The 27,509-nt window shown below is 45.6% G+C and overlaps 1 protein-coding gene across 3 annotated transcripts in view; it reads left to right on the forward strand.

Moving 5' to 3' along the window:
- RAPGEF5 (Rap guanine nucleotide exchange factor 5) overlaps positions 1-22,157 on the forward strand; it is a 984,395-nt gene extending 962,238 nt beyond the window's left edge. For 2 of the 3 annotated variants that reach the window (XM_078663509.1, XM_078663507.1), the window contains 2 exons: positions 15,550-15,604; positions 21,415-22,157. In XM_078663509.1, the coding sequence (XP_078519635.1) occupies positions 15,550-15,604; positions 21,415-21,533 (174 nt within the window). In that variant the 3' untranslated portion in view covers positions 21,534-22,157. The remainder of the gene's footprint in view (positions 1-15,549; positions 15,605-21,414) is intronic. The other variant, XM_078663508.1, reaches the window with a different exon arrangement.
- The last annotated feature ends 5,352 nt before the right edge of the window (positions 22,158-27,509 follow it).

Consider the following 27,509-nt stretch of genomic DNA (forward strand, 5'->3'; position numbering starts at 1 on the left):
GTGGCCAATTTCAATGTAGTCTGTTTAAAGGAGACTAGGGATACATCTACCAACTTTTTTATGAATGTTTTTTCCTCTTTTCCAGTTCCTGCTGTTCCCTCTAGTCATGGGAGGGGGAAGGGCAGCCTACTTATTCTTATTTCTCTAACACTTGAGTGTACTGTGTCCACAATCCCAACTAAGTCATTTAGTTTGTTGATAGTTCACTTTTAAAATGCTCCAACATAGGCAGGTACCGCCAGTAGTGCAACATCTCTAAAGGTTTTTTTTAGTTCTCTGCCCAAAGTTTGCCTGGAGAATAGTCATTGTTAGATTTGGGTGTCTCTAGTTGGCACAGGTAGGTACTTGTGACAAATAGGGACCCTTGCCTCTTGTCCTGGTAAGCGGGTACACTCCTAAAATAACCCCTGCTCACCCCCTTGGTAGCTTGGCACGATCAGACAGGCTTATCTAAGAGGCAGTGTGTCAAGCATTTGTGAACACATACAGAAATCCAGTGACAACACTACAGATGGACACCACACAGGTTTTATATTAAAAATAAGTATTCTTAATATAGATTTAACACGACCATAAGTGACAAAAATCCACAATACCGTACTTAAAATGGTAGAATTAGCTTAGTTCACTTTTAGATATTAAAATACAACACTTTGAGTCAATGTACCTTAAGATGCGACACACAGGGCAACAAATGTGTTGCAAAGATGGTGATGCGTTGATTCCTTACTGCGTTTCCGGGGCGATGTGGCGAGCAACGCCGCGATGCGATAACATTTTGATGCAAAGAAATAAAGACATTATTTTCTTCTTGATGCGGCACGCTTCTCCGATGTTGCGAGGAGTCTCGACTCGATGCGTCAGCTGCAGGAGCAACACCCTTGTTCCGTGATGCGACGACAGCGGCTTTGGCAGCGTCACTTTTCTCCGACCATGCCAGACGCTTCCGCTCGATGCAACAGCTTTTGCGGTGACACCCTTGTTCCGTGATGCAACGACAGCGGCTCTGACGGCAGCACGCTTCTCCATGGTTGCGAGGCGCTTCTGCCGTGCAATGCGACAGCCACAGCGGCGACGCCCTTGTTCAGTGATGCGACGGCAGCAGCTGGGACACGCTTCTTCGATGTTGCAAGGCGCTTTTCGTGATGCGGTGCATTGCGACAGCTACAGTGGCAACATCGTCGATGCAACGACAGCGGCTGCGACGGCGACACGCTTCTTTGATGTTGCGAGACGCTTCCAGCTGTTGCGGCGACACCCTTGTTCCGTGATGCAACACAGCGGCTCTGACGGCAGCACGCTTCTCCATGGATGTGAGGCGCTTCTGCGGTGCAATGCGACAGCTACAGTGGCGACACCCTTGTTCAGTGTTGCGATGGCAGCGGCTGCGACACACTTCTTCGATGTTGAAAGGCGCTTCTCGTGATGCGGTGCATTGCGACAGCTACAGTGGCAACATCCTCGATGCAATGGCAGCGGCTGCGACGGCGACACACTTCTTTGATGTTGCGAGACGCTTCCAGCTCCTTGCGACACACAGTCCCTCAGAAGGCCCAAAACAGCAGAAGGCACTTCCAAAGAACTCTTGGGGAGATTTCATTGGCAGTCAGGCAACCACTGAAGGCCAATCCCCCAAGCAGCACTTCAGCTTAGGGATAGTCTCTCCTCAGTTTCTTCAGTTCCTCTCCTCAGCAAAGGTTTCTTCTTGTTGTCCAAAAGCGATCTAATTCTCTGGGATTTGGGTCCCCTCTTTTATACTACTTTTTTCTTTGTTCTCTGAAGGCAGAGAGGCCTTGGCCTAGTCCAAACCACTTCTGGTCAGTCCTGGAGCACTCTGTTGACGTGACTCCTTCTTTCCTTTCACAGTGCAGGGCAGAAACATCGGACGCCCCAGAGGAGGTGGAGCCAGCATTGTGGAGGGAAGGCACAGCCCTGGAGCACTCTGTTGACATGACTCCTTCTCTCCTTTCACAGTGCTGGGCAGAGACATCATACGCACCACAGGAGGTGGAGCCAGCATTGTGGAGGGAAGGCACAGCCCTATTCAGGTCCCAGGTGCAACTCCTCCCTCCCATCTAGATGCAGATCTCCCTATTCACCACTGGGCGGACTCACCCTGTCTCCTGGAATCCCCCAGCCCCTGTCACTCAAACTCCAGACAAGGAATCCACAACCTAGCAGAGGCAGGCTTGGATAGATAGACAAGAAAATACCTACTTTCTAAAAGTGGTATTTTCAAACACCGAATGTTAAAATCAACTTCACTAAAAGATGTATTTTATCATTCTGAGTTCAGGCATACTAAACCCGAATTTCTACCATGTTCTCTGAGTCAATTAGAATTATAAAATGTTATAATCTAACTGCCCATTCTGGCCTATGGAGACCAGGTAGCCTTGCAATAGTGAAAAACGAAAATGGCTGTAATTCACTATTAGGACATGCCACACACACCAGGGCATGTCCTACCTTATACTTGCAATGCACCTTGCCCTTGGGCCTACCATAGTGGTGTCTGATATGAAGAAAAGGGAAGGTTTAGGGACTGGCAAGTGGGTGCACTTGCCCAGTCAGCATGGCAGTACCAGATGGCACACAGGCTCTACAATGGAAGCCCTTAGACACACTTTTACAGACTACTTCTGTAGGTGGCACAACCAGTGCTCCAGCCACTAGCAGCATTTGGATTACCAGCCCTGGGCATTCCTGGTGCATGGTACTAGGGTCTGACAGGTAAACCAAACCAGCCAATCATGGAATCACTAATCCATACATCAATTTACAATAGGGAACTCTTGCACTGTGGCAGTGGACAGCAGTGGCACAGTGCCCAAAGCATCTAACACCAGCAAAAACACCTGAGGCAACAGCAAAAATGGAAGGGTGACCCACGCCAAGGTGCCAGGTCTAACAGTCATGTTATCCTCACCCGTGCCTGACTGGTGTTTTAGTCTATCAGATGAAATAGCTAGTGACTATTTGCATTTTTTGCACACTTCCGTGGGTGATTTTAAGAATACATCCCTAACTAAATACAACCTGGTTTCTACCCTGGCCTCCGACTTTGAAATCTCTTCGGAGGGATGCATTCCAACTGTTACTGGTAGAGGCGCTAACAGTGTTATTGCTAGTGATGCAGTTCTTATCTCACATACTGCTTTGGGTCCAGAGGTTTTGCTTAAAGGCTTCATTGAATTCACGTAAAGACTTGACTTAAAGCCCCATTATGGTTATAGGCCCACATACAACCATAACAAGAACTTACTTCATTAAAGGCAATACTCTCAGCCATGTTTCTGCTTTTTCCTACCAGGGTGTTTTGTTTGATGCACTGGTTCGGTGTCTAATTTTGCTCCTTAACACACAAGATGATGGACGGAATGTTGCACAATGGGAAAACATTCACCCCCAGTCACAGATCTGGGTGTAATCCATCGTTTTATTGCTCACCAAGCCACCCCAGTTCAGACATGGCCATATGCAAATCAGTCTTGACCCTGTGCCTCATAGGAACAGTCCAGACCGAACTGCCAAGCCATGTCTTCCCTGGACCGGAATCAAGCATCCTAGGACTGGTTTCTGGCTATCAGCCGTCTTCAGCCAGGATAGCTTGACTCCAGTGGCGTAGTGAGCACGGAACCCACATCTGGGCATACCCTTCCCACATAGGGTGAACAGAAAAACACACAAGATGATGGACGGAGCAATGGCAAAACATTCACCCCCAGTCACAGATTTGTGTTTAATCCATTGTTATTTTGCTCACCAAGCCACCCCAGTTCAGACATGGCCATATGCAAATCAGTCTTGACCCTGTGCCTCATGGGAACAGTCCAGGCCGGAACATGTCAAAGGTCTGTTTTATATTTACAGAGCAAAGTGTATTTCTGTAGCTGCCTCTGGCAGTGAGTTTAGGGAGTATACCAATGTGTCTATCCTGTAAGTGTTTGAGAATAAGTTTCTAAGAGACCTTCTCTCCCTTCCAATGAAGACATCTTCCTTTATTATTCATGAGGAATTAGGGATAGACATTTTAGAGGATATGTTGATGTTGCGGTCCTTACTTCTCTGGGTATCTGTGTGGGTTTGCACAGCTAAACAGTTAAATTGATTGTTTATTGATTGTTTAGCCACAAGAACTCACTGGATTTGTTACATGAAATATTGTTTTATTAAGTCAGGACGTCCTGATTTTGTTAATCATCCAGAGTCTCTAGTCCTGGAGAATTTCACTCGGACCAAAAGAGCTTTTGTGGCCTGGAGGGACAGGAAGAGGGCAGTGTTGGTCAAAGATAAATCGTCAGTAAGAGCATATTTTCCATTGCAGACCACCCTTACAATTGAACCTTACTTCTTATACAACATATATGATTAACATCAGTTCCTTTTGTACTTATGATGAAATGTTCTCAAAATATCAATTAAAAAAATTATACCACAAAAAAACATCAGTTCCTTTTCATTTGTTTTAGATTAAATTTAATACATCATCGGCTTATAGTTCCACATGGAAGTTCTTATTGTGCTACCTTTATTCCTTGTTTTTGTGACAACCAATCATCTCAGGACATTTTGCACTTTACTATTTTTTGCAAAAGATTAAGAAAGCTTTTTATTGTTCCATTGCTTGGTGGTAAATAGTTTGTTCAATTTTAGTACCGGATGTATTGACCTGTTTCAGTTTAGCCTGCTTTTTAGGTCGAGCCTAGAGGCAGCGCACATGCACTACTCTGCGAGATGTGTTGTAATGGAGTATGGAATAGAAGCTCTGCACACTCTCTGCCCATATTCGTCATTGGCTTGTTTCATTGTCCTTTGTAAAGGCTGGCTACTGATTCCTTAGTAGGCATGTTAGGCCCTCCTTAGTACCACCTTGTCTTCATTTGTAACCACCCATAGTGACTGGCCCTTTTACTTGTTATTAAACTGTACGCCTTCTTTAGTCTGTGCACAATATTTTCATTAATGAGTTTCTATCACTGCAGGCAGCACATGGGGCCTGCTTACAATAACAACACGGGTGCCCGCTTTCAATAACAAATCGGGCGCCCAATTTCACTTTAACCCGGGTGCCCAGCATTATCTCAATCCCCCACCCACCGCGTTGCTGCTTAATTGCTTTGTTGCCCTTGTGTATGTGCATCCTCCCCACCATCCAGACCTAAAGCCCCGGCTCCGCCACAAGACCATCTACGTTGCTGCTATCCTTGCCTGTTTTTCTAGTTGTTTACTTTTGGTTCAATCGTGGCACCCGTACTTTAGTTGTAAACATATTAACCTAAAGCGCGGGTACCGCGGTTGCTTCAAAAGTAAAGAAATAGACTTTTTTTTTTAAAGTTAAGATATTTACAACTAAAGCGTGGGTGCCGCAATTGCTTTGAAATGCAATAGCTCTCGTATTACTGAAAGTTTGAGCTATTGGCGTATGCAATGCCAATAGCTCAAACTTTCAGCATTGGGAGACCTATTGCATTGCAAATGCTTGTGATTTTTGTCTGTCTTCTGTCCTTAGAATATATCTCTGATCTTTGTCTCTACTTCATGTCTCCATATCCCATATTTGTGCCTTTATTTCTGCAGTCACTTTACACGATCTGTCTCCGCAGGCTCAGGTTACCCTTATCACCGCAGTCTCCGGTTCCCTTATCACTGTATTCTCAGCCTCTCATCAGTGGATGCAGTCTCTGATATTTGCCTCTTCCGTCGCATGTATCAGATCTGCGTGGCTGGCTAACCAGTGTCTGATCCATCTATCAGCAATCCCCTCTGCCCCCGATCGGTGTCTCTGCAGTTGCATGCAACTTATCAATCCTGAGTGTGCACTCCCTGTACATCTCTTATCCCAGTGTCTATCCCTAGACCATGTCTTTGCAGTCGCCTGTCTTAGCACCGTCTGTGTATCCTTTGATCCGTGTCTCTGCCTGTCATCTGGGCTGTGTTTCTGTGACCAGTTTCTGTCTCTTCGTGACGTTGTTCTGTTTGGTCCGTGTCACCGTCCCAGCGTTCTATGGTCCGTGTCACTGTCCCAGCGGTCTCTGGTCCGTGCCACTGTCCCAGCGGTCTCTGATTCGTGTCACTGTCCCAGCGGTTTCTGGTCCAAGTCTCTGCTGTCGCACCCCTTCTTCCTGCATCTTTTGTCTTGGTGCCTCGGTTTTCGGTCCGTCACTGCTGTCACGGATCAGTGACTGTGCAGTTGTATTTTCCTTATCGAAGCCTCTAGTTCTGTCTTTGTGCCTGGCATCTCTGATTCTTGTCTTCGTTATCGCCTGTCTCTGTCCCATCTCTCTGCAGTCTCTGATCACTAGCTCGGTTTGGGGCCCAAGGGGGGGAGGGGGCAAACAGCACCAACCAGAGACTCATAAATAGGTGTGATAAAGGCCGCTTTATTGGAAGCAGGTGCACCTTACACAATGAAAACCCTTGGCCTGCGCCGTACTAAATATGTAATTTCCTGACAAACCCCGCACCCCCTCCCCTAAACTGGTTCCCCCAATCCACAAACAGGAAACAATTAGAAAAAACGTCAATTTGCCTCTCCACCTGGCTAAATACTTTATTGTGCTTGACCTACCCCCCGATAATCCCAAAACAGATCTCCTACACTTCCCCCATACATTAGGAAGAACCGCTCCCAAAGGCAGAAAATCACACCAACATCTGCTCCAGCGACACGTCAAACCCCACAACCATCGAACAAACCTCGATGCACCGGCATCGAAGAAAACTCCTTCCAAAAAACAACACCGCACACCACAAACAACCCTACTACACCCTGAAAAAGGCAATCACCCCACCCCCTGCCCCCCAGGCCTCAAAACTTGAACCCCCCCTATCAACTGAAAGAAAACCCAGGGAGGGAGGGAAAATAATTACATCCGCCACACCCCTGCCCGGCTGCTGTGTCACAAGCCACCGAAATGGTGGCACAAAATGGCCGGTTTTAAAGGAAACCAGCCCAAATGCAGCCCAAAATTAGCCCACCCAAGCCCAAGGCTACCAACTAGCGCAAAACCAGCCCACATACAGTGCTGGACTCTACCCCCCCTCCCCCGGCCCCAAAACCCCCCGGGGGTGGCAGGCCTCCCGCTGGTCGGCCGCCCCCCCCCCAAAGCCCTATTGGAGCCCAACAGGGGAGGGGGGAGGCAAACAGCACCGACCAGAGACTCAAAAATAGGTGTGATAAAGGCCGCTTTATTGGAAGCAGGTGCACCTTACACAATGAAAACCCTTGGCCTGCGCCGTACAAAACGAGACCTCACTAAATATGTAATTTCCTGACAAACCCCCCACCCCCTCCCCTAAACTGGTTCCCCCAATCCACAAACAGGAAACAATTAGCAAAAACGTCAATTTGCCTCTCCACCTGGCTAAATACTTTATTGTGCTTGACCTACCCCCCGATAATCCAAAAACAGATCACCTACACTTCCCCCATACATTAGGAAGAACCGCCACTCGAAAGACGTGCTAATGGCTTTCGAACCCCCCTAGGAATCCTGCACTTTCGGATATCTGCGCACACCATTGGCCTGATCCAGAGCCTCCTTCAAGTGTACCACATACAGCTCCATTCCGTACTGACCGGTGTACCCCATCCTCCCTGAAAAAATCCACTGCCCTGTACCTAAGCTCTGGGTGCTCCATCCTTTCAAAACCTTCTTTCTCCTCAAAAAGCCTTCATTTCCTTGTAAATTTCCTCCGGGTCCTATCTATGGCCGCTGGCCTCTCAGCCCCCCTCCAAACCCGCCTGGGAACGAAACTCTAACCAAGTGACATGACACCCCGCCTACCTGCGCCGTATCTCTAACAGGTCCCTCTTCACTTGTTTAACCAACGCTAAACCTTTGCACTGTACCAAAGCCATGTCTGGCACACTCTCCCCTTTACCACTTCACACAAAGCCAGCAATAATGCATGCCAGCGCATGCCCCCTTTCCTTGCCACTGACAATGAAACACCCTGTCGTCCAATTCCAACTTCTGATTCCGGTGCTTGACCCATTCCCCCTTTCTGCTCGCTTTATAAATGAGTGTCCACCAATATAAATCTCCAGCACCGCCGCAGTTGGCCCCGTCCCTGCACCTGAAAAGACACACATGTGAGAGGGGAGAAATGTCCTTCATGTCATTGTTTCACCTCCCACCCCCTGCAGCCTGATAGATGCCCGCTAACAGTCCGACCTCCAGCGCCCGAGGCCTTCCCCAAACCTGACGCGCAGCCTCCGTTGCCGCCCCACTCCGAAGGAATGCCTCCGTAACGCCTTCGGGTCCTCATCCATACACCATAGGGCGTGCCGCAGGACCCCCAACACCTGTGCCGCAAACACTCTGTTACCTCCTCCTCGACCAAACCCCCGTCCAGCCTTCCAACAGCCGCGTCCCCCATTCCCCCGCCGAATCGTCACCCCCGAAAGCCCCCGTCCATCAAATTCAACCTGAACTGCACCACCTGCTCCTGCTGAAGCTTCCGATCCCCTGCCTTACTGCTCCCGACCGCCGCTACTCCTCCCATGTCCGCTCCTAGGCGCACCATGGAAATGCCCCAAGAATGCCTGTCCCAAGCAAATCCCCCTTAATCCCCGCCGACAACCGTAGTTGATGATACAGCAGCGTCAAACCGGACAGCATTAGACCCAAATGACGACGTTGCCGTCCTCTTGTCCTCCGGCAGTCGTGCTTCCATGGCCCGGAGACGAGCTCTATACCAAGCAAGGACAGCACCGTACTGGGACCGTACATCTTCTCTGGCGCCAGAGGCACCCCCAGGCAACCCACGAGGCCCGTACAACTGACCAGCTGCAGCTGGCAGTCCGTCGAACCCAGCCGTCCCATCAGAAAGAAGCCATCCAGATAGTGTGTCACCGTCTCAGAGCCTGTCCGCCAGGAAAAAGCCCACTGCAACAAGGAACTCAATCGCCCAAACAGCGCACGCGAGATCGAACATCCCATGGGCAATGCTTTGTCCCCAAAAATGCCCCCCGTCAAACCGGATCCCCACCAACCGGTGATCCTCCGGATTACCCGGAAGCAGCCAGAACGCTAACTTAACATCGCACTTCGACATGAAAGCGCCTTCACCCACCGCCGTCGCGATCCGCCACGCCACGTCTACGTCCGCATAAGACACCCCCGAGAGCTCCGCCGCGACAAAGTCATCGACCGACGTACCCCCTGACCCCGACCGATGCTGGCTCAACCGAGACTGACCGGGCTTCTTCTTGAGCACCACCCCGGTAGGGGAAACAGTCAAACCCAGCAGCGGCGGCTCCAAAAAAGGGTGGGGGCCCCATCCGGGCCCCCCTCACCTCTTTAAACAACTGCCCCGCACCATCCCTGTGTTCGCATTGATGGCTTCAGATTCTCCACCCACCCGGCGATTCGCGGACCCTCGACCCAAGCCAAAACACCCTCACGAAATCCCCGTCGCAACATGGCCGCATCTCCTGTCCGCGGATAAGCCGCCCAGAGGGGCTCGAAACGGTCCACCCTAACCGGCGACGAGCCTATGTCCAGAACTCTTGACCCCCTTTCCCACCTCCCTGCCCCTGTACCATTCCCAGGCGCACCCCAGGATCCCCGGTATCCACACCAACTGACAGCCGAGGTTTACCCAAACCACTCCCCGCTCCGCCAACATCCTTACCTAGCGTCAAGGCCGGCGGCGTCACTGGATCCCGCCGCCTCACCAGTGGAGCCGGGGGGGGGGCGTCACTCTCGGCGCTCCTTGCCATGGGCATACCTGAAACACACTACCAATACCGTTACTGTGCTCCCCCCTACCCCCTTCCCGCATCTCCCCATCCTCCTCAGAATCCTCCACATAGTCCAATTACACCACGTCCTCCTGCCCAACACTGGACCATCCTTCCACTCGTCCCCTAGTCCCCCCCTTAGGGGCTCCGTCCTACTCAACCCGCCTCCTGCCGACAAACCCACATCAATTCCCCCCGATCCAAGCTCTCTCTCCTCTCATCTCCTCCTCCCCTCCTCCTCACTTTCTCCTCCCCCGGTTCAATCATGGATGGACCAGATGAATTTACGAAACAATAAACCCATCATTGTCGACAGCGCAAAATCCCTTGGAGTCATACTCGACAAAACGCAATCTACCCTCCCAATTAATTCAATTGCAAAGCCTGCTCGATACCAACTGCGCCTTCTTAGGGGGATTCGTCGCTTCTTCCCGGAGCATGACCTTAACAACCCTGGTCCCATCGCTTGTCCTCTCCAGACTGGACTACTGCAATTCTCTTCTTACTGGCCTCCCCAAATCCCACCTGTCCCCCCTTATCTGTTCCCCATTCAGCAGCTCGCTTCATTTATGGGGCCAAAAGAAGCGACCACAGCACACCCATGTTATCCACCCTCCGCTGGCTTCCCATCGGTGCGAGATCTATCTACAAGACTGCCCGCATCACCCACAAAGCCTCGCACTCCTCCTCCCCTCGCTATCTGGTGAATAAACTGAAACTCTTTGGAGGCTCTAGCCCGTCACAAATTGCGGAAAATCTACAGCTTGAACCTCTCACTTTCAAGAAGGAAAGATCGATGGCCCAATCCTTTTCAGGCAACGCAGTGCGAATCTGGAACTCACTTCCGCCTCAGCTCCGGACCACCAACTCCTCCCAGGCCTTCAAAACTGACCTCAAAGTTCACCTCCTTCAAGACACTCGCCGCAAAACAGCTCCCCCCCTGGCTGCCCGCGGACACGGAGACCTGCTAGGCCCCATCATGCTCATCTCCCCCTCGGGGACACCCCCCCCCATGTCACTCCCCCCTCAGCCCCCCTCCCCTTCCCGCTCAGCTTCATCTATATTTAGGGGAGTCCCCCCCTTTCCCCCAAGCCGAGCCACACCTCCACACACCCTCTGCATCCCTCCCCGGCATCTCCACGTGCAACCTCCAACCCCTGCCACCCCGTCCATGAACCCCCCAACGTGGGGCCCCCCCGGCCCCCTCCCGCTCAAGTAAATGCCGAGGAGGCTTAGCCGCCGCCACCCACTATGAGCTCGCCCCTTCCCTCTTGCCCCGCACCCTGGCCGCGGCGCGACCGCTCCGCCCTCTAACCCAGGTCCTGCTGTGCCCCCCCACCTCCTACCTGGGGCGTGCACCACCGCTAAGCTGGCTGCTCCGGCATTGGCAGCAGCGTGCCGCAGCGGCCTCACCGCACCGGCGGGCCGCACAAGTCCCTGCGGCCCGCGTCCTCCATGACCCGCGGTGCGTCGATGCGCGCCGTCCACCTCTGCTCCTCACTCCACCGACAACCACGACTCCCAGCACCAAAACAGGCCCCCCGTGGACAACCAAAAAGATGACCTTGCCCAACGCGACGCGACAACAATTACACAACATAACAAACAGCGGCCAAAATAATTACATCCGCAACACCCCCGCCCGGCTGCTGTGTCACAAGCCACCGAAATGGTGGCCTATGACACAAAATGGCCGGTTTTAAAGGAAACCAGCCCAAATGCAGCCCGAAATTAGCCCACCCCAGCCCAAGGCAACCAACTAGCCCAAAACCAGCCCACATACGGTGCTGGACTCTTACCCCCCCCCTCCTCCCCCGGCCCCAAATCCCCCCTGGGGGGTGGCAGGCCTCCCACTGGTCGGCCGCCCCTCAAAGCCCTAATCTGATGCTTTGGATCTGTGTGCATAGATAGGGGTACCTGCACTTGTTCAACTGGATTGGGAGAGTACCTGCGCTTCTCAGCAGGCAGGGAACAATACTTTTAATGGGAGAGTACTGTCACTTCTTATGCACATACTGGTACCCCATGGTTAGGAGTACCAACGCGACTATATTTCCTTGTCAAGCACTTTTCTCTACTACATATGTCCCAGCAGCCACCTGCATCTTAACACAGCTTGTTTCTAGCTCTGATGGAATCGCTGCTAATCTCCGTCTCAGACCATGGTGTTTGTTTCTGCAGTCTCTGATTCCATGTCACTTTTGTCAACTGTCACATATCTTTTATTTGTGCGCAATCTCTGGTCCTTCTTCGAACGTCTCTATGGAGTTTCCGCAATTTTTAGTGCTTTCGTCCGCTGCCTCAATATCGCTATATAAACACCCGAGGACAAAGGGCAAATTTTTCCTTCAATTAACCCACTGCAAAAAGAAAAAAAATGTGAAACACATTGTCCATTTAAAGAAGAATCTGTTTGCTGTATGATGTACATTCTGAGGACTGTTTTATTGTTGTTTTTATTCCTGTATTTATATTTACCTGTATCTACTACTGCTTCTTTTGATCGATTTTGTAATGTGTTCTTTTATGGTGCCATGTGAAACCGAAGAAAGATTGTTGACTGACCGAACAGAGATCTTTTGTACTGTAACGCATAATGAACTAGAACTTTTAAATATATTACATTGAGGCAAACAAGTGGAATATTGGAAAGTGTTTGAGACTTTGAGTTCGCTTTTGGAAGACATTTTAAAAATAGACTCGAGCTGCAGAAATAGTACAATTTCCCAGCAGAATATTGTAATTTCCCTGGGCCAGCCATGCGTCATAGCAAAGAGAATATTTCTGTAGGACGGCACAGTTGTCTTTTTGCCCAGAAACCAGTAAGTGACAGATAACTTAACCCGTTACTGTTCTAAGATAGGTAAAATGTGCTGAGTTAAAGTATGTAATATTGGCACCGATTATTTCACATCTAGTGGTAGTGTGTGGTATGCCCTGTTGCCAGTTTATCTTTCATTTTATTGTAGAGATATTTGAATGTTATCATGCACCGTCATGTGAATGGTGAAGAAAACAGCCAATGCTGTAGAAATGTTAAAGCTATGTTGTATTACATTCTGTTCGACCACAAATCTCTGCCATACCTTACAAAATCAGTATATATTTCAAGGAGAATTCCAAACCATGCTTGCTGAAAGTAGCCCAATAAAAAGTAAATTAGATGACAGCATCAATACGATTTGAGGACAACTCGAGAAACTGCAATTACATTTGTCACAGACAATTGCAAATGAGCATTTTACACTCTCAAGTGTTCAGTGAGTAAACATGATTGCTAAATCTTAAATTTCTAATTGTGTTACTTGATTGAACTAGAACAGCACCTACCTCTTGATAATTGGGCCATCTCTAGGCCCTAGGAAGCCGGTCATTAAGCATTTTAATAGAAGCAATGAGGCTGAAGCAGATGTTGAGTTTATGCCCATTAATGCGTTTCTGAGTAAGGTTCAGCGTTAAATAACACAAGGGAATTTACCTGATCGCATAAGCTTAAAGCACTGTCATGTTAATATGCCTTTGTCATCCCAAAATAGGCAACCCTCAAATAGGTTTAGCAAACACAGTCGTGGTTCTGTTTAGTTTGAAGTATTTGAAGATATATGTGGGCATTTCCCAATAAAAATTCAATATGGGAAGTTTGTTCTTTTGCTTTGGATGGGCTGGTTTAAAGAAAGATTGGGTGGTCTATTCTAACCTTGAAGAATCCTGGGTGGCATTTTTGCACTAGTGCATATCAGTCGTTCTGTGTAGTATTTATTGAGCCACATTTCTACACTATCCCAACTTTAGGGTCTTAGATTTGGGATGTTTTCTCCTTTTCCAAATTGTACAACCTTACCTGTTAAATGCCATACAGACTAAGGGCATTATTATGAGTTTGGCAGTGCGTGAGCCGGGCCAACCCGCTTCCGCACTCCAAACCCATGTTTAAACCGCCTGCTAGATTAGGAGTTTTCTCCTGTCTGGCAGGCTGTTCTTTGCCATTCTCACGGCGTTGCCAATGAAATACGCACCACAATGGGAACGTCAAAATCAGTACCTGCATGGAATGGACTGCTGCAATCCATGCTGTGCAGGTACTGGGGTGCATGCACCCAGGTTGGAACAACATGTGCACCCCTCCATGAATCCCCAGGCCCAGAGACAAACAGGGGCCCCTTTCATTTCTCACCACCCCACTGTACATGGAGGTGGAACTGCCAGTTGCCAGGATTCTCTGATTCCTGGTGGTTGCCGTGGTCCTATGGTGGCCCAACCGCCCTGGTCATAATAGGGCGGTCAGAAGGACACCACTGCAGTGCCCCACAAGTCTGGACCGCCAGACTCGTAATAAGACTCAAATATTTGCAGATGCTGTAATTACCACTAAGCTCAGAATTCTGATTTGCATGCAAACAAGAGCTGGCATTCAAATGTGAATTTGAGGCCTGTGATAACGAGGACCTACATTTTATAAAAATCTATCAGCAGAAAATATAATGAAATAAGACAGAATGCTGAAAGTAGACCCATATAAAATTGTAATATTTTCATCTCCATTGTAGATCCTTCTAAGTAAGAGTATGAGTTTGATACTTCAGAGAGGACCACCTCATTATTTGTACTCTGTAGTCCCTGGCAGCCCTCTTACATGGGACTTTGTTCAGCCATCGAGCTGCATATGCAGAAAAAAAGGTTCTGTGTTTGTTCAGTAACATCTACACTGGAATTAATGGAACACAGATCAGATCGGCAGTGGAAGTTTTTTTTATTAAAACAACTAACTTCACATTATTTGTGATAGGACTGTCACTTCAAATATTACCTGCAAGACAGTACATTGAGGGACTTTAGGCCTGATTACGATGGCGGACAGACTTCTGTCCATCCGCCATTGTCCCTGGGATGGGGAATGCCTGCCTATAAGGCGGCAGTCCCACATATGGCATTTCAATGCGGCCACCACCATGGCGGCCGCAAGTGCCATGTTTTCCATTGCAGCGGGTGCTGCTGGCTTCAGCACCTGCCGCAGTGGAAAAAATGCACGTGTTGCATTTCCTGCCCCCAAAGTCTATCCCCGCTAGCCTTTCCATGTCGGGTGAACCAATATGGAAAGGATGTCGGGGATGGACCATCGTAATGTGACCGGCCATGCCTAACAGGCGCCGCCGCAATGCTGGGCAATGCGGCTGTTGCGACAGGTGGTCGGAAAATGACTGCCTGTCAGAACCATGGTGGTCAGTCTTTTCGACCACCACGGTTCCACCCACCATTGTATTCTGGCGGGTGGAAAACTGCAGTACGATGGTGGAGGGCCTGCCACCGACATTTATCGTAATGACCCCCATTGACATGAACTTGTCAAAATGCTGGGTCAGGAAATATGACTGCGTGTGATGGGTATGAGAGTATGAGTGACAGACTCTTCCTTCATTTCTCAATGGCTTCATCTAATCTGCTGTGAACGCACCCTGCAAAGTTCCAAGGATATACTTGGTAAAGCCATATTTTTGTATTAATGATACACCCATGCCACATGTAGAAATTCAAAGAATAAGATGGTTACGGAGCACAAGGTTGGAGGGGTGCTACACAGCACCAGCACCGAAATATCTGTCCTCTTGGAGTGGAGAATGGTTTCTGTATTCAGTTTCCTGTAGATCTTTAGAAACAGTATGAAGCTATTACTTTGGCAGATGTAAGAACTTTGACCGCCTTCATTTGTATGGGAAATTAGGTCTAAAAACTGTGTTAGAGCCAACTTTCACTCCCTTGATTTTCCTTGCTTATTTCCGTCTGTTTTCCTTTCCTTTCAGCATATGATTGCTGACACCGTGCGATCTCTGAGATACTGTCGCAATAACCAATATGGTGAGTACTACCAACTGTTACCTGTGCAAAGTTTTGATAGTAGGGCTGTGTTCTATGAATGAAAGCAAGCGCATTCTATGCACTTTTTGTGTTTAATGCACCTCAGGATTTAGAACTTATCGTGGTTACTTAATGGTTAGGGGGTTGAAGCTACCCTCCACACTAAGTAAAAAAATAAAAGCATCCTCCCCAAAGGCAGAAATAACATTTTGTGCAATGTCACTGTATCCCCATTGACTGTAGTGCATAGTGCATTTAGGTGTGTGTGGGGGGAGGGGGAGTTGTCTCCTGTAGGATTATGAAATTCTCTTTGTGATTCAATGAAGTTACTTTTGATAACCTTCAATAAAAACGTTTTTTGGCCATTCGCTAGTTCATATCGAACCTGAGATCTTAGTGGGTTGATGCAAGGAGAGCGCAGTCTGTATCCATTTATTTTCACTCCAAACATATCACAGAATTTTCCCAAAAATTGTTAGTAAAATGCTAAGCAAATTTATTTAGAGAATTATTCGATTAAGTTAACTATTAGAAATATAGTGCACTTTTGCAACCTATATTTATCTAGAGGGGAAAGCTGCACTGAAACTATATTTGACCAACAGGTATTATAGAAGATGTTTTTCAAATTCTCATGCACATTTTTAAAGAAAGATTTTTTAACCCCTTCGCCACGGCACGAATTTTGCCGCGGCGCGTTGGGGGTGAGCGCGGCGCTGCTGTGCTCGTGAAGGAACCACGCCGTCATGAGTCACGGGCGGCATGTTCTCATGATGGCATGGTTCCATCACGGCCCCACCGCTCATTAATTCGCCCACACAGGCTGGGAATAAATGCCACATGGGCGGCAGCCGCATGACGGAACCACGACGTCATGAGCACACGCCGTCCATGGCTCATGACGACCTGGTTCCATCATGCGCATACAATGGGGTTAAAAGAACTAAGGCAAATTATCAGTTCTGTATTTCTTGTCTTTTGAATTTTCTCTTGGCCAGCACTTTGGTTGGTGCTCGAAGGAATTTTTTTTCGAGATTTGACATTTTCTTAGAGATAGATAGGTTTGGCCTTTGTTAGACCTTGCTGAGAAATGTAAAGAATTGGTTTGTGAGGGAGGAAGTATCTACCTACATAGCCTTATTAATGTTCAATTGTTTGATATGAAGGCACTTGGTATGAGCAATTTATGCAGATGCGTCTGTTAGCTTTAATTTTGGTGTGTGAACTTAGTGATTCAAAGGATTCTATAAGTGATAATTATTTGACTTTTCTACTTCAATTTGTTGAGGTTACAAATGGGCCGGACTACATATCATTGAAAGATGAGGAGTTGGATGTATGGGAACTAAGGGAGACTGTAAGAAGCCAATATATTTTTAGGGCTATGATTTGTTTATTAGTGTGAACAGATTTCTACATGAACTAAATGGCAGGCAGTCCACATTTTTTATTGTTCTATAGTATTTGACTGATAAATGTCTACTTTGTTTGCTGACACTGGCCCATAACCCTGGTAAAACGTAATTTGGCAATGAAGTTTAGTGAGAATATACTATTTAGTAATGTGCCTATATTATACATTGACAGCCTTAATATGAACAAACTTTGCGTTCTTTTACAAAGTATACCATCACATTTATATGGAACAATCTATCCTATCAACTAGGGGAAGCGTGTTTAGGGAAAAGAATCCCACTTTGTCACGGTCCATAGAGTAATGGCAGAAGTTCCTCTGGTGGTTTCATCAACATAGTCCTACCTCCTAGCGAATGACTTCTGCAGTAGTTCCCCATACAACAAAGTCTGGTCCTATTCTAGGGAGTGCCAGCCCAGCGTATTCCTATTCTCTAAAATGTCTGCAGGGCTGATGGAGTCCTGAGTTCAGGGCTTCTTTGTATTGGGCTTACACCTTTATAGCACTGCTCACCCTGCTGTGAGACTACGGCAGCAGCGGGCACCGCTGCAGTTTTAGAGTGTGCGCTGCTGGCCACCGCTCTTACTACTGCTTATAACCAGCATAAACTTTCTAAAGAGTCACAATGCATTTTGCTGCCCCCAGCAAGTCACAAACGTTCTTTATGTCAAGGGACAAAGCTTTCTAGACCCCCGTCCTCTCAGTAAACATTGAAGACCTATGTAAGCTCGGCACTCCCAGAAGAAGCTAGTAAATGGAACACAGATTGCCAGAGTCATTTGTCTACATCATACCAGTCTTGGCCTTGTGCATTTATCTGATATCTTCTATGCTTTTATGAATGTTAGATGATTTACCGGTATTCTTCACTACTCCGATTCTGAACTCCTCCACTCATTACATATTAATGCATTCATGTCGAATTTATCCAGCACACAGCACCCCTTTCCAAACAACAAACAGCTCCTTACCTTTCCATGAAATGACCCGCTCCTTACCTGTGCAAAGGGAAACAACGTCTCCCCCTCACCCTGTAATGGTTAACCAACCATTTCTACAAAAAAGACAAGGATATGATGGAATCTGAGTAATGGGAAGCAGAGTGCAGAATCCAAGTAATGAATCTTACCTGTAAGTAGCTGACACATTATCTCCTCATCTGTCCTCCTCGGCCCCTTAATTGCTAATGCAACCATGTGAAAACCATCATTAATGTCTTCGGAGTGTGATTAAGAAAGCACAGACGAGGGTATATTTATTTTAACTTGTCTCACTCCTGGATACACTTCTAAATAACTGGGAGCTACTTAGCACTCAGTACTTGCGTTCCAAATCACAAATATCTTGTGCCAAATTGAACCTATGGCGATTGACAAATGTTGAAGAATTCGCCCATGTGGCTGCTACACATATATCCATGGTTAACCGTTTCACTGCGGCGGACATTCCACCCGGGTACGGCCGAAACCGATGCGTGCGCAGTTCGGACGGCCCTTGGCCGTCCGACGCATCGAAAAGGTTAATATACCACTCAATTCGGTGCAGCCATTCCTTTTGTAAAATATGCTTAAAGTGCTTCTAGTAAAGTGGCATGGAGTGGTGTAGAGTTGAGTTGCATAGAATAGAGTGGCATAGATTAGAGTGCCGTAGAGTGTGATTGAGTGGCGTAGAATGGAGTAGCGTGGAGTGCCTTAGAACGGCATTGTTTGGAGTGGAGTGGAATAGAGTGGAACAAAGTAGTGCGAGTGGCGTAGAATGGAGTGGTGTGGATTGCTATATTGTGAAGAAGTGTGGCTCAATGGTTAGAGCGGCAGACCCTGATGCAGAGGTCTAGCCCGGGACCAGGGCTCAATTCCCCGCCTCGGCGGGTCTTGAGCTAAAAAAAAAAAAAATTCCACGGACCTGATAATTCTCGCCTCGGTGCCTATTCCAATCATGGAGTCCCACTCTGCAACTCTGGGCAATAGCTTGCTTAATCTCCACAACGGCCCCCACAACGCTAAGGATGCCTGGCCTCCACCTTGGGGGTGCCCAGGAGTGGACACCTCACAGGGAAAGCCAGGATGGGTTCCACAGCGGTATTCGTACAAGCGCCTTGAGACCCTTGCGGGTGAGTAGTGCGCTATACAAGTATCAATTTACATTTACATTTATAGTGAGTGGAATTGTGTGGAGTGGAGTGGGGTCGCATAGAGTCGCATAAAGTGGAATGGAGTGGCATACAGTTGAGTGGCATACAGTACCTTAGAATAGTTTGGAGTGGCATAGAGTAGAGTAGTACAGTTGTGGGTGTAAGTAACTGAAGCGTCAATAGAGACAGCATATAAGATGCCATATGCCAGGAAAGCACATTGCACATCCAGGAATAAAACCAGGATGCTTAAATATTTTTTAAAAAGGGAAGACTAGACTGCAGGAGCAAAGCATTCGAATGATTGCAAAACTAAAACAACTAATGATATGCTGTAAAAATTTAATGGTATGCTGTGGGTGGGTTTTAAGCCCACTGAATTGTAATAAATACGTCTCACAACACACCACATGCACTCTGTAGGAGAGACTTAAACAGGTCTAGTGCAGGTGTTACTTAGGTAAGGGGTGGGTCTTATTTAATGGAAAGGGAAGAGGTTGCTGCTTGGGAAGGGATACCTTGGTTAGGATAAGTCCTACAAATAACGCATTAGAATGTAAATTGACGAGGCGGTATTGGATGTATTACGCACCTATTAAGCAAACCCGGCCAGAGGTTGTTGCGATGCCTGTCAAAATCACAGCTCCAGAAACAGGCTTATCGAGCAATCTAATAATTTCAAGAGCGCATTTATATTTATAGTAATTCAGTGCCTGGGGATGGCTTAATTCAGCCGAATTCACTATGGAAATCCTGCAGGCGCTGAGTTTTGTTGTATATTTATTCAGGCTTGAAAAAAATTAGCTGAATATTTATTGCAGCTTTTGAGGCTACGATCCGCATTGCTGCACTAGTGAGATTGGGCAACAGCCATCAGATAAAAAAACACATCACAAAGTGCTGTGCCCATACTGAAGGTGTTAGCCATGGAGACATCAATAATCAACAGCGTAATTCTGGATTGAGATAGGAAGTTTGAAAACTGAGGAAGCAGCTGTATGTTAGGCTCAATTCTAGAAGCATCTATCACTTCTTTCAGACATGCTGCAATGGATTTAGCTTATTTAGGTAGAAGAGAATGAGAAGCAAAGATCTAAATCTAGATTTTAAAATACAGGAGGCTGTTAAAGAGTTTTAGGTTTTACCTAAATGTTAATCCATATTGTGACTTTAAGAATAGCTAGGGCTATTTTACACACAGTGCCCCAGGGGCACAATTGGTGTGTGCCCCCAGGGCACTATCGAAATACAGAAGGTGCCTGAGATGCTTGTGCGGCCACTTCTGTAATACTGATGGCTCTAGTGCACATGAAGCTCCAGAGCTATCGTTCTAGTACAGATATTCCATGTCCCAAATTTAGTAGTGTTTGTTGTGAAATAGAAATACGAGATAATGCCTAGCCAGAATGTTGGCTATGAGTTTGGTCTAAAATCGATAGATGTTACCTAAAGGTATGTAATAATTTCCCCATTAATGATTCGAGTAGATTGTGATGCAAACAATGAGATTGGCAAGCATTACTTGGCAACATTTCATAAGATGAGGTAATCAAGTTTGGGTTCTAGGTAATCATTTTAAGGAATAGTGGACTAAATTTGCTACCAGGCATGCGTGTATCACATGTTAAAATGGCTAGGAGTAACATTTTATTGCATGTGAAAATTTGCAGTTATCCACACATATCAAAATTTCACTTTAAGTAACATCTAGACATACAATTCTTTATCCACTCTACTCCTAGACACCCCATTACATTCGTATGAGGAAACCGGTGTCTCTTGAAAACTTGGAGCCTCGCCCACTGTAGGGTTTGAGGAGGAGGCACGTGGTGTGGCAGCTTGAAGCATTTTATACAGAAAGCTGGTGAAGAGTTTAATATAAAACTCTATCAAATAAATTGAACAATTATGATTAGTTTTCTCTGTTTGGAGCTCATCAATGTAATGTAGATGGATGCTTTGTCTTTGTGAGCATTGTGATTCCCATACCATAGATTGTTTTGCATCACCCTTCAAGTCACCTTCCAGCCTGCAAGAAGGTATTTGCTATTGTTGGGGAACTATTTTGTGACTCATATAACTATAGATGTTTGTCTACTCTGTGCAAGTGGTACAGCATTCTTACCCTCTTAACTTTAACAGATCTTCTAACCGATGGCCAAGAAATGAGTCCTTATTGTGCACAATGACCTATTCATAGAGGGTGATAACTTGTGAATGTAATGGTAGCTCTCAATGTGATCTTTATTTCTCCCCTTTCCTTAGTTGGCGAAGTCCCGCAGAAGGACCATCAAGAGGTCAAGTCATGCATCCATCACCTGCATGTGATTGACAGCCAGCAAATGCTGTTCGAGCTTTCTCACAGAATAGAACCTCGAGCGTAAAACCAACAGCATCTTCTAGACTGTGGCACTTTGAACTGGGTGAATGTTGATGCCAAGCATGCTGCTTCGATAGAGCAACCTTATACTGAGTTTTATCAGTAGCTCACTACTACAAATGGAGTAGGCAAAAGCACTTCTGGGCAATGGTCCCAGTGCAGCCGTTGCGCTTCTCACCTGGAAAACCGTGAAGAACCGGAAGACAACTGTTCTCAAATTCCAAACGATGCCTGTATCTGAAGATAGTGTCATTTCAGGGTTAAGTTTCAGAAGGAGCTCATTTCAAAACAGTATTAGACCTGACACATTGTGGCCGAGAAATTGACTTTGATGAGGAAGATGGTGATGAAAGGTCTGTGTACCTGGCTTTTCAGAGGCAGTCTGGCTGCAGCGGAACTTTACCTTGAAGATGGAAACTACTGTCTTAGTGATTAGCGAATTCTGAAGATGCCACCATATAGGAAACTGCAAGAGGATTTGCGCAATTTTGGATACGCTGTCTTGGCCTAGAGAACATACAACTTTTTGCCACATTTTCTCTGTATCCAGATATGACTTGAAAGGTTCCTTGTTGAATATCCATGGTCATCCTAAACTAATAAAGAGAAACCAAAGTAGTTTTGAAAATACATGCTTCCTAATCTACAGATTTAGATTTTGTAATCTCGATTTTGACACCAGTAAAAGGCTTCATAATAATGTATGGGATACTACATCAAACGCTTTACAATGTCCAGTAGCTCGCTCTACCATTTTGACTATATGTAGCCTCTTTCTAGGCTGCCCGACAGAAGTAGAGAAGCCGCACTCTTAAATACAGAAACAGGTGTCATGTAATCTTAACTTTACTGATTATTTGCCTAAACATTAACTTACTTTGTAATTCAGATTAAGCATATTATTGACAGTTCTGACAAGATCGTGATAGTTATGCTAGATTCATTGACATTTAGAAACAAGGATGGCAGACTGCCTGCTTTTATCGGATAAATAGCGCCATGTATGTTAAGGTGCCTGAAAACCTTGACTCCACAAACTTTGACCATCAAACTTCATCACATGAGAATGGGGTCAAAATCTTTCTAGGGCCATTTTTTGATGACCTCACTTCTTGCGTGGCCTCATCACTTAAAACAAATGCATTGCACTACGGTTGTAAGGCACTATAATGTTTATATTTTCTGAAGTTTAAGGCTTTTCTTAAAAGCATTCATATTTGTAAGCAAAATATATGGAAATTGTATTCGGCCTCAGTGGTTAGAATCTGCAATAGCGCTGTATATGACTGAGTAAATTGCCCCAAATGGAAATGAAATACAATGTTGGTGGCTTATACATTGAAATCAGATTACATTCTAAGGGCGAGCTGAGTCAATTAATGTCCAACACGAGTTTGGAGCACAAAACAGTTTGAATTTATAAATACAGAACTTTCTGTAGTCAAAAAGTCTGTTCACAAGACTATCTGATTAGACATGAAAAATACATCAATAGCTCTGGTTAAGTCTTGGATAATGATGAAATACGTGTTGGTTGTGCTTGAAACTAACTGCATCTTTTTAAGTCTAAGTGTGGATTGAATCACACACTGCCAAACATGCTTACTATTTCTATGTAAAACGCATTGGATAGTGCAAGTTTGAATCTGTAACATCATTTTTCATCAACTCTCATGTCTAATAAAATAGTGTTGTGAAAAGACATTTTGACTAAAGAAAGCTGTGCACTTATAAGTTCCAGTTATGTTGTGCTCCAGACGTGTGTTGGAGGATTTATGTGGCATTGCATTTGGGAAATGTACATGATTGCATTTCTTTGCAGCAGGAGTGCTGCCGGTTGTAGCACATGCATTGCCCACTCACTGACCACAATCTGAGGGAGTTTTATTGCTTGTTGCATTGCCCCACTGCTGCTGTTTATTGTAAGAGGGTCAATTAATATATGTCCCTGTTCATATGTGGATGGGTGCCCCATCCTCGGTTCTACTTGCGCATTTAACTGCACAGTTATAAAATGAAATTTTATTGTGTCTGCCCCATCCATTACTTCTTGAGATCTTACTGCGTTCGTTAATTTCATGAACCAGCCGTTGAAAATCCGAGAAAATTATCATAATCAGCTGGTTTAAAAAAATTAAGTTTCCTTGTTAGTTTTGTGAAAAATGCATGGACCATTAAGGTGTTTTCTTCCTTTTTGGTCAATTCAAAATGTTGAATCCAGCAGTGCATCCTATTTCCATCTAAACAGTGCGTATTACCCTGTAAGCGGTGCCAAATCTAAAGTGCATTCTTTTGAATGGCTGATTCTCCATGGGTCCTCAGATGGAAGCAGTGGTAAGAATATTTAGGTTCAATCTCACCTGATTAGGAAGAGTGATTACTCTGATTCCGCTAAAAGTGAATGGTAATTTAGCGGTTGCCAATTGTAAACATTTAACTAGATCATAGTACTGCCCTTAATTTGGAGAATTTCAACTATGCTACACCATGTCATCCTTTGAGAAAATGCAGACCTGGCAAACAATTCGAACATACAACTTACCTTCACCCTCCATTGTATCCGAGAAGATGTCTGGGTGCTCCCTGGCTCCTTCATGTGGAGTGGTCTTCAATAAGAACTAAGACATATATCTTATCTTGATTGCTTCAATCACAAACTAAAGACTGTTCTGTTTAAAATGCTTTCTTTGTGTCTACAAGCCCACTGGTTAGTTTCACGCCTAAATACTACCTTGGGTTCTAATAAGTGCTATATAAATGCTATAGCTTTAACTCTTACTGTTATCTACAGTAGCTCTGCTCTTTTTGCTGCCAAAGAAACACAGCTGCATTAGCACATTTTGTGTGTTATTGTCAGAGGACAAACCCACATCCTGGCATTATGAACACTGTCATTATTTTGACAGGTGCATGTCATCATCAGTTTGTGTTTCTCAGCTTCTAATGTGAGATACCTGTTGTAAAATGAGCTATATGCAACAGTATTGTTGTTGTCAGAGCTGAAAGACAGCCATTGTCTTTGAGGCTCATTGTAGGCAATGATGAAGATCTGAAAAAGTAAGATATATGCATTTAAAGTACACTTTACGCTCTTTCTTGTTTAACATATACCAGCAATGTTTGGGTGACGGAATATCGAGGCCAAAAATATCCTGATGCCATAATATTGTGACCAAAATATTGAGGACCAAAACATCGCGTAGATAAGTGCATATAGGTGAATATAGTTCTACTATTTGTTACCACATATCTACGTACCTTGAATGTATATACATTGTTACGGTACATAGATGTGGAGTTAAATATCGACGGGAGGATGGAGATGCACAAATAGGTGTAGCGGCAGAGAGGCCATTGATCAATGTGTGACTACAAGGCTCCCCTCGTTCCATTCCTCCATGAAGTGTATCTATCCCAAAATTAAGGACCCTATCATAGACTTTGACCAGCCATTAGGAACTGGTATAGTGTGTTTGTGTGGCACTCTGAGTGGGTGTTGAATTTATAACAGGGAACTTATGAAGGGGCATACAGAATCCTAATCCTGAAGAAAGCCCTGGACCCATCTGGGCCCTTGTTGGGTTGAAACATGTCGACCTAGATAGTACACAAGTTGCATAATGGTGTCTCAACTGTCCAATATTTAATTTTAATCACCGCTACACCACCCATTAATAAATGAAGGAATTTAAAACATGGGTAGGTGTAAGAGGTTTTCAGCTTTTAGGATTCCCCCATTCCTCACAAAAAACCCTGAATAGTCTCTCTGATTACAACAAGGGCTGCACGCCATTATAGCGTTCTCTGGCGGGCGCAGGATGGCCAATGATGAAGCGTGACACCAAGGGGTGTATATTAGGCCATCCCATTTTCGACTAGGTCCTCACTCCAGCTATTGGGACGCGAATCATCCTGAAAATGAATGAATGGTGAATGTCAGTTTTTCATAATTGAGAGCCTGTTCTGGGTATGTTTGCTTTATTGTGGTTATAGTTATATAAGGCAGAGTGCAAACGGTTACCCACATAATTTTCTCTTATTCCTCCAGCCCTCTAAATGAAAAGGGCTTTGTGCATGTTGTTAAATATGGAAAACCTATGCACACCTATAAAAACTTTTCCTTACAATATTTCGGTCCTCTATATTTTTGACACACTAGTTTGGCCCCGTGAAATTTCGTAGTCCACATTCTCTGGTGCAATACCAGCCATACATGGCATTAAGCTGTTCTTGGTAGGAAGCTCATTCTAAGATGCAATATATGGTTTGTGTTCATTGTATTGGTTGTGGTTGATAGCTATGATGCATGCAGGAGTAACCTGAAGTTTCTGACATCATTACTTCTTTCACTATTTCTACCCGGTGACAAAAACTGTGCTTCGGACCGCAAACTCCTATGCCTGAAGGGCTGGCCAGTGGGTGTAGTGATGTTAGTACGGCTTGAGGTACTACAGTGCGTGAGGCACGTGCCTGGTAAGATAGCTCCGGGAGCTAAGAGCTTGCTTCTGAGAAATGCATGAAAAATGCACGGTGGACTCACCCTTTCATCTTTCCAAGGTTGAACTTGGGTCAAGTTAGCTCGACTTATATCAAAGCTTAGTATGACATTATTCTACGGAAAGCTCCATAATGAGACTGCTGTATAGTTAGTTATAGCACACCCTTTTCCTCGCTTCCTTCACCCCATGTGCCGTGGCCATAGTGAATGCTACTGGACTTTATGCAGCCGACCCAACATTTCACTTTTGTAGCAGTCGATACGTTGAGTGCCGTTAAATACGGCGATAGTTACACCTGGTGTTTACAGTGCTTAGAAACGGTAAAACGTGGTATTACGTGCTATATAAAGGGCAATTAATGATATTGTGTGAACCGTTCTCAATAGGAAAATCTTCAAATGGGTTGTTCCGTATTGTTTAGTCTTTCATGGTATCACCTTAATGTGGGTTGATTCTGTCTACTCATGTGGCTTTGTTTAGTGGGCGGTTTAATAAAAACTGGATTACAGTCAATGTTTGAGAGGTTAACATGAAGCATTTTTGAAAAGAGTAGACGAGCTTGTCATAGACAAACACTCCTGTCCCTTTGTAACATATTGTACAGTGTAAAGTGAAACTAACATTTCAGAAATGTTTTTGCTTGTATTTTAGAAATGTATTCTACAAGAACACGGTTTGTGATTTACTCTTTTTAACTTGTGTATGAAAAAAAGCTAGAAACTCTTGCTGGCCATGGAGTGAAATGCCCAATGCATATTTTGTATATACATTTCACGTGACAGGCGCTTAACTGTTGAGGAACTGCCTTGCTTTGACTTGTTTGCTAAGCGAACTGCAATTAGTACGTTTTCCAGCATCTACATGTCGTTTGTTCATTTCTTCATGACACTCCGATTTGCATTATTTTCATAACAGAGACACGAGCTCCCCCTTGTGGCACTTTACATTTTGGCATAACTACAATTAATCATACTTTCAAATCCAAGTGATTGCATACTTTAGAGCAGAAGTGTAAACTCCAAGTTCGTTTTACACACAGAACCATTTCTACAATTTAAAATGCACCTTCTGAATAATTAATGTAGATATGATATCTGGACGCAGTCTGCCCAATTGTCACAAGTGGTCCAACCCTTTTTTTCCCCCTTGATGTGGAGCTAATTCCAGTTACTTACCCATGCTATATTGCTATGAGATCACCAAAGCAAGGATCCCATATTCGGATTATAATACTCTTAGAGGGACTAGCCTTTAATCACGTGACTACGCCACGTTGCTGGTTATGAGACAATCTTGCCATCATAACTTTGACAAGGCTGTCTACTGTCTGTATGGAGAGTTCGCTCGTCTATTAGCGTAGCTAGACTTAACAAAAACACACCTACTCCTGAGAACCACCATTTAGCTGATGTAGCTAGGTGGACCATGGTCAAAATGAGTAAAAACCTGCCATTTACATCTTTTCGCTGATCTGTAAAAGT

The sequence above is a fragment of the Lissotriton helveticus genome, chromosome 10 (assembly GCF_964261635.1).
Source record: "Lissotriton helveticus chromosome 10, aLisHel1.1, whole genome shotgun sequence".
NCBI lineage: Eukaryota > Metazoa > Chordata > Amphibia > Caudata > Salamandridae > Lissotriton > Lissotriton helveticus.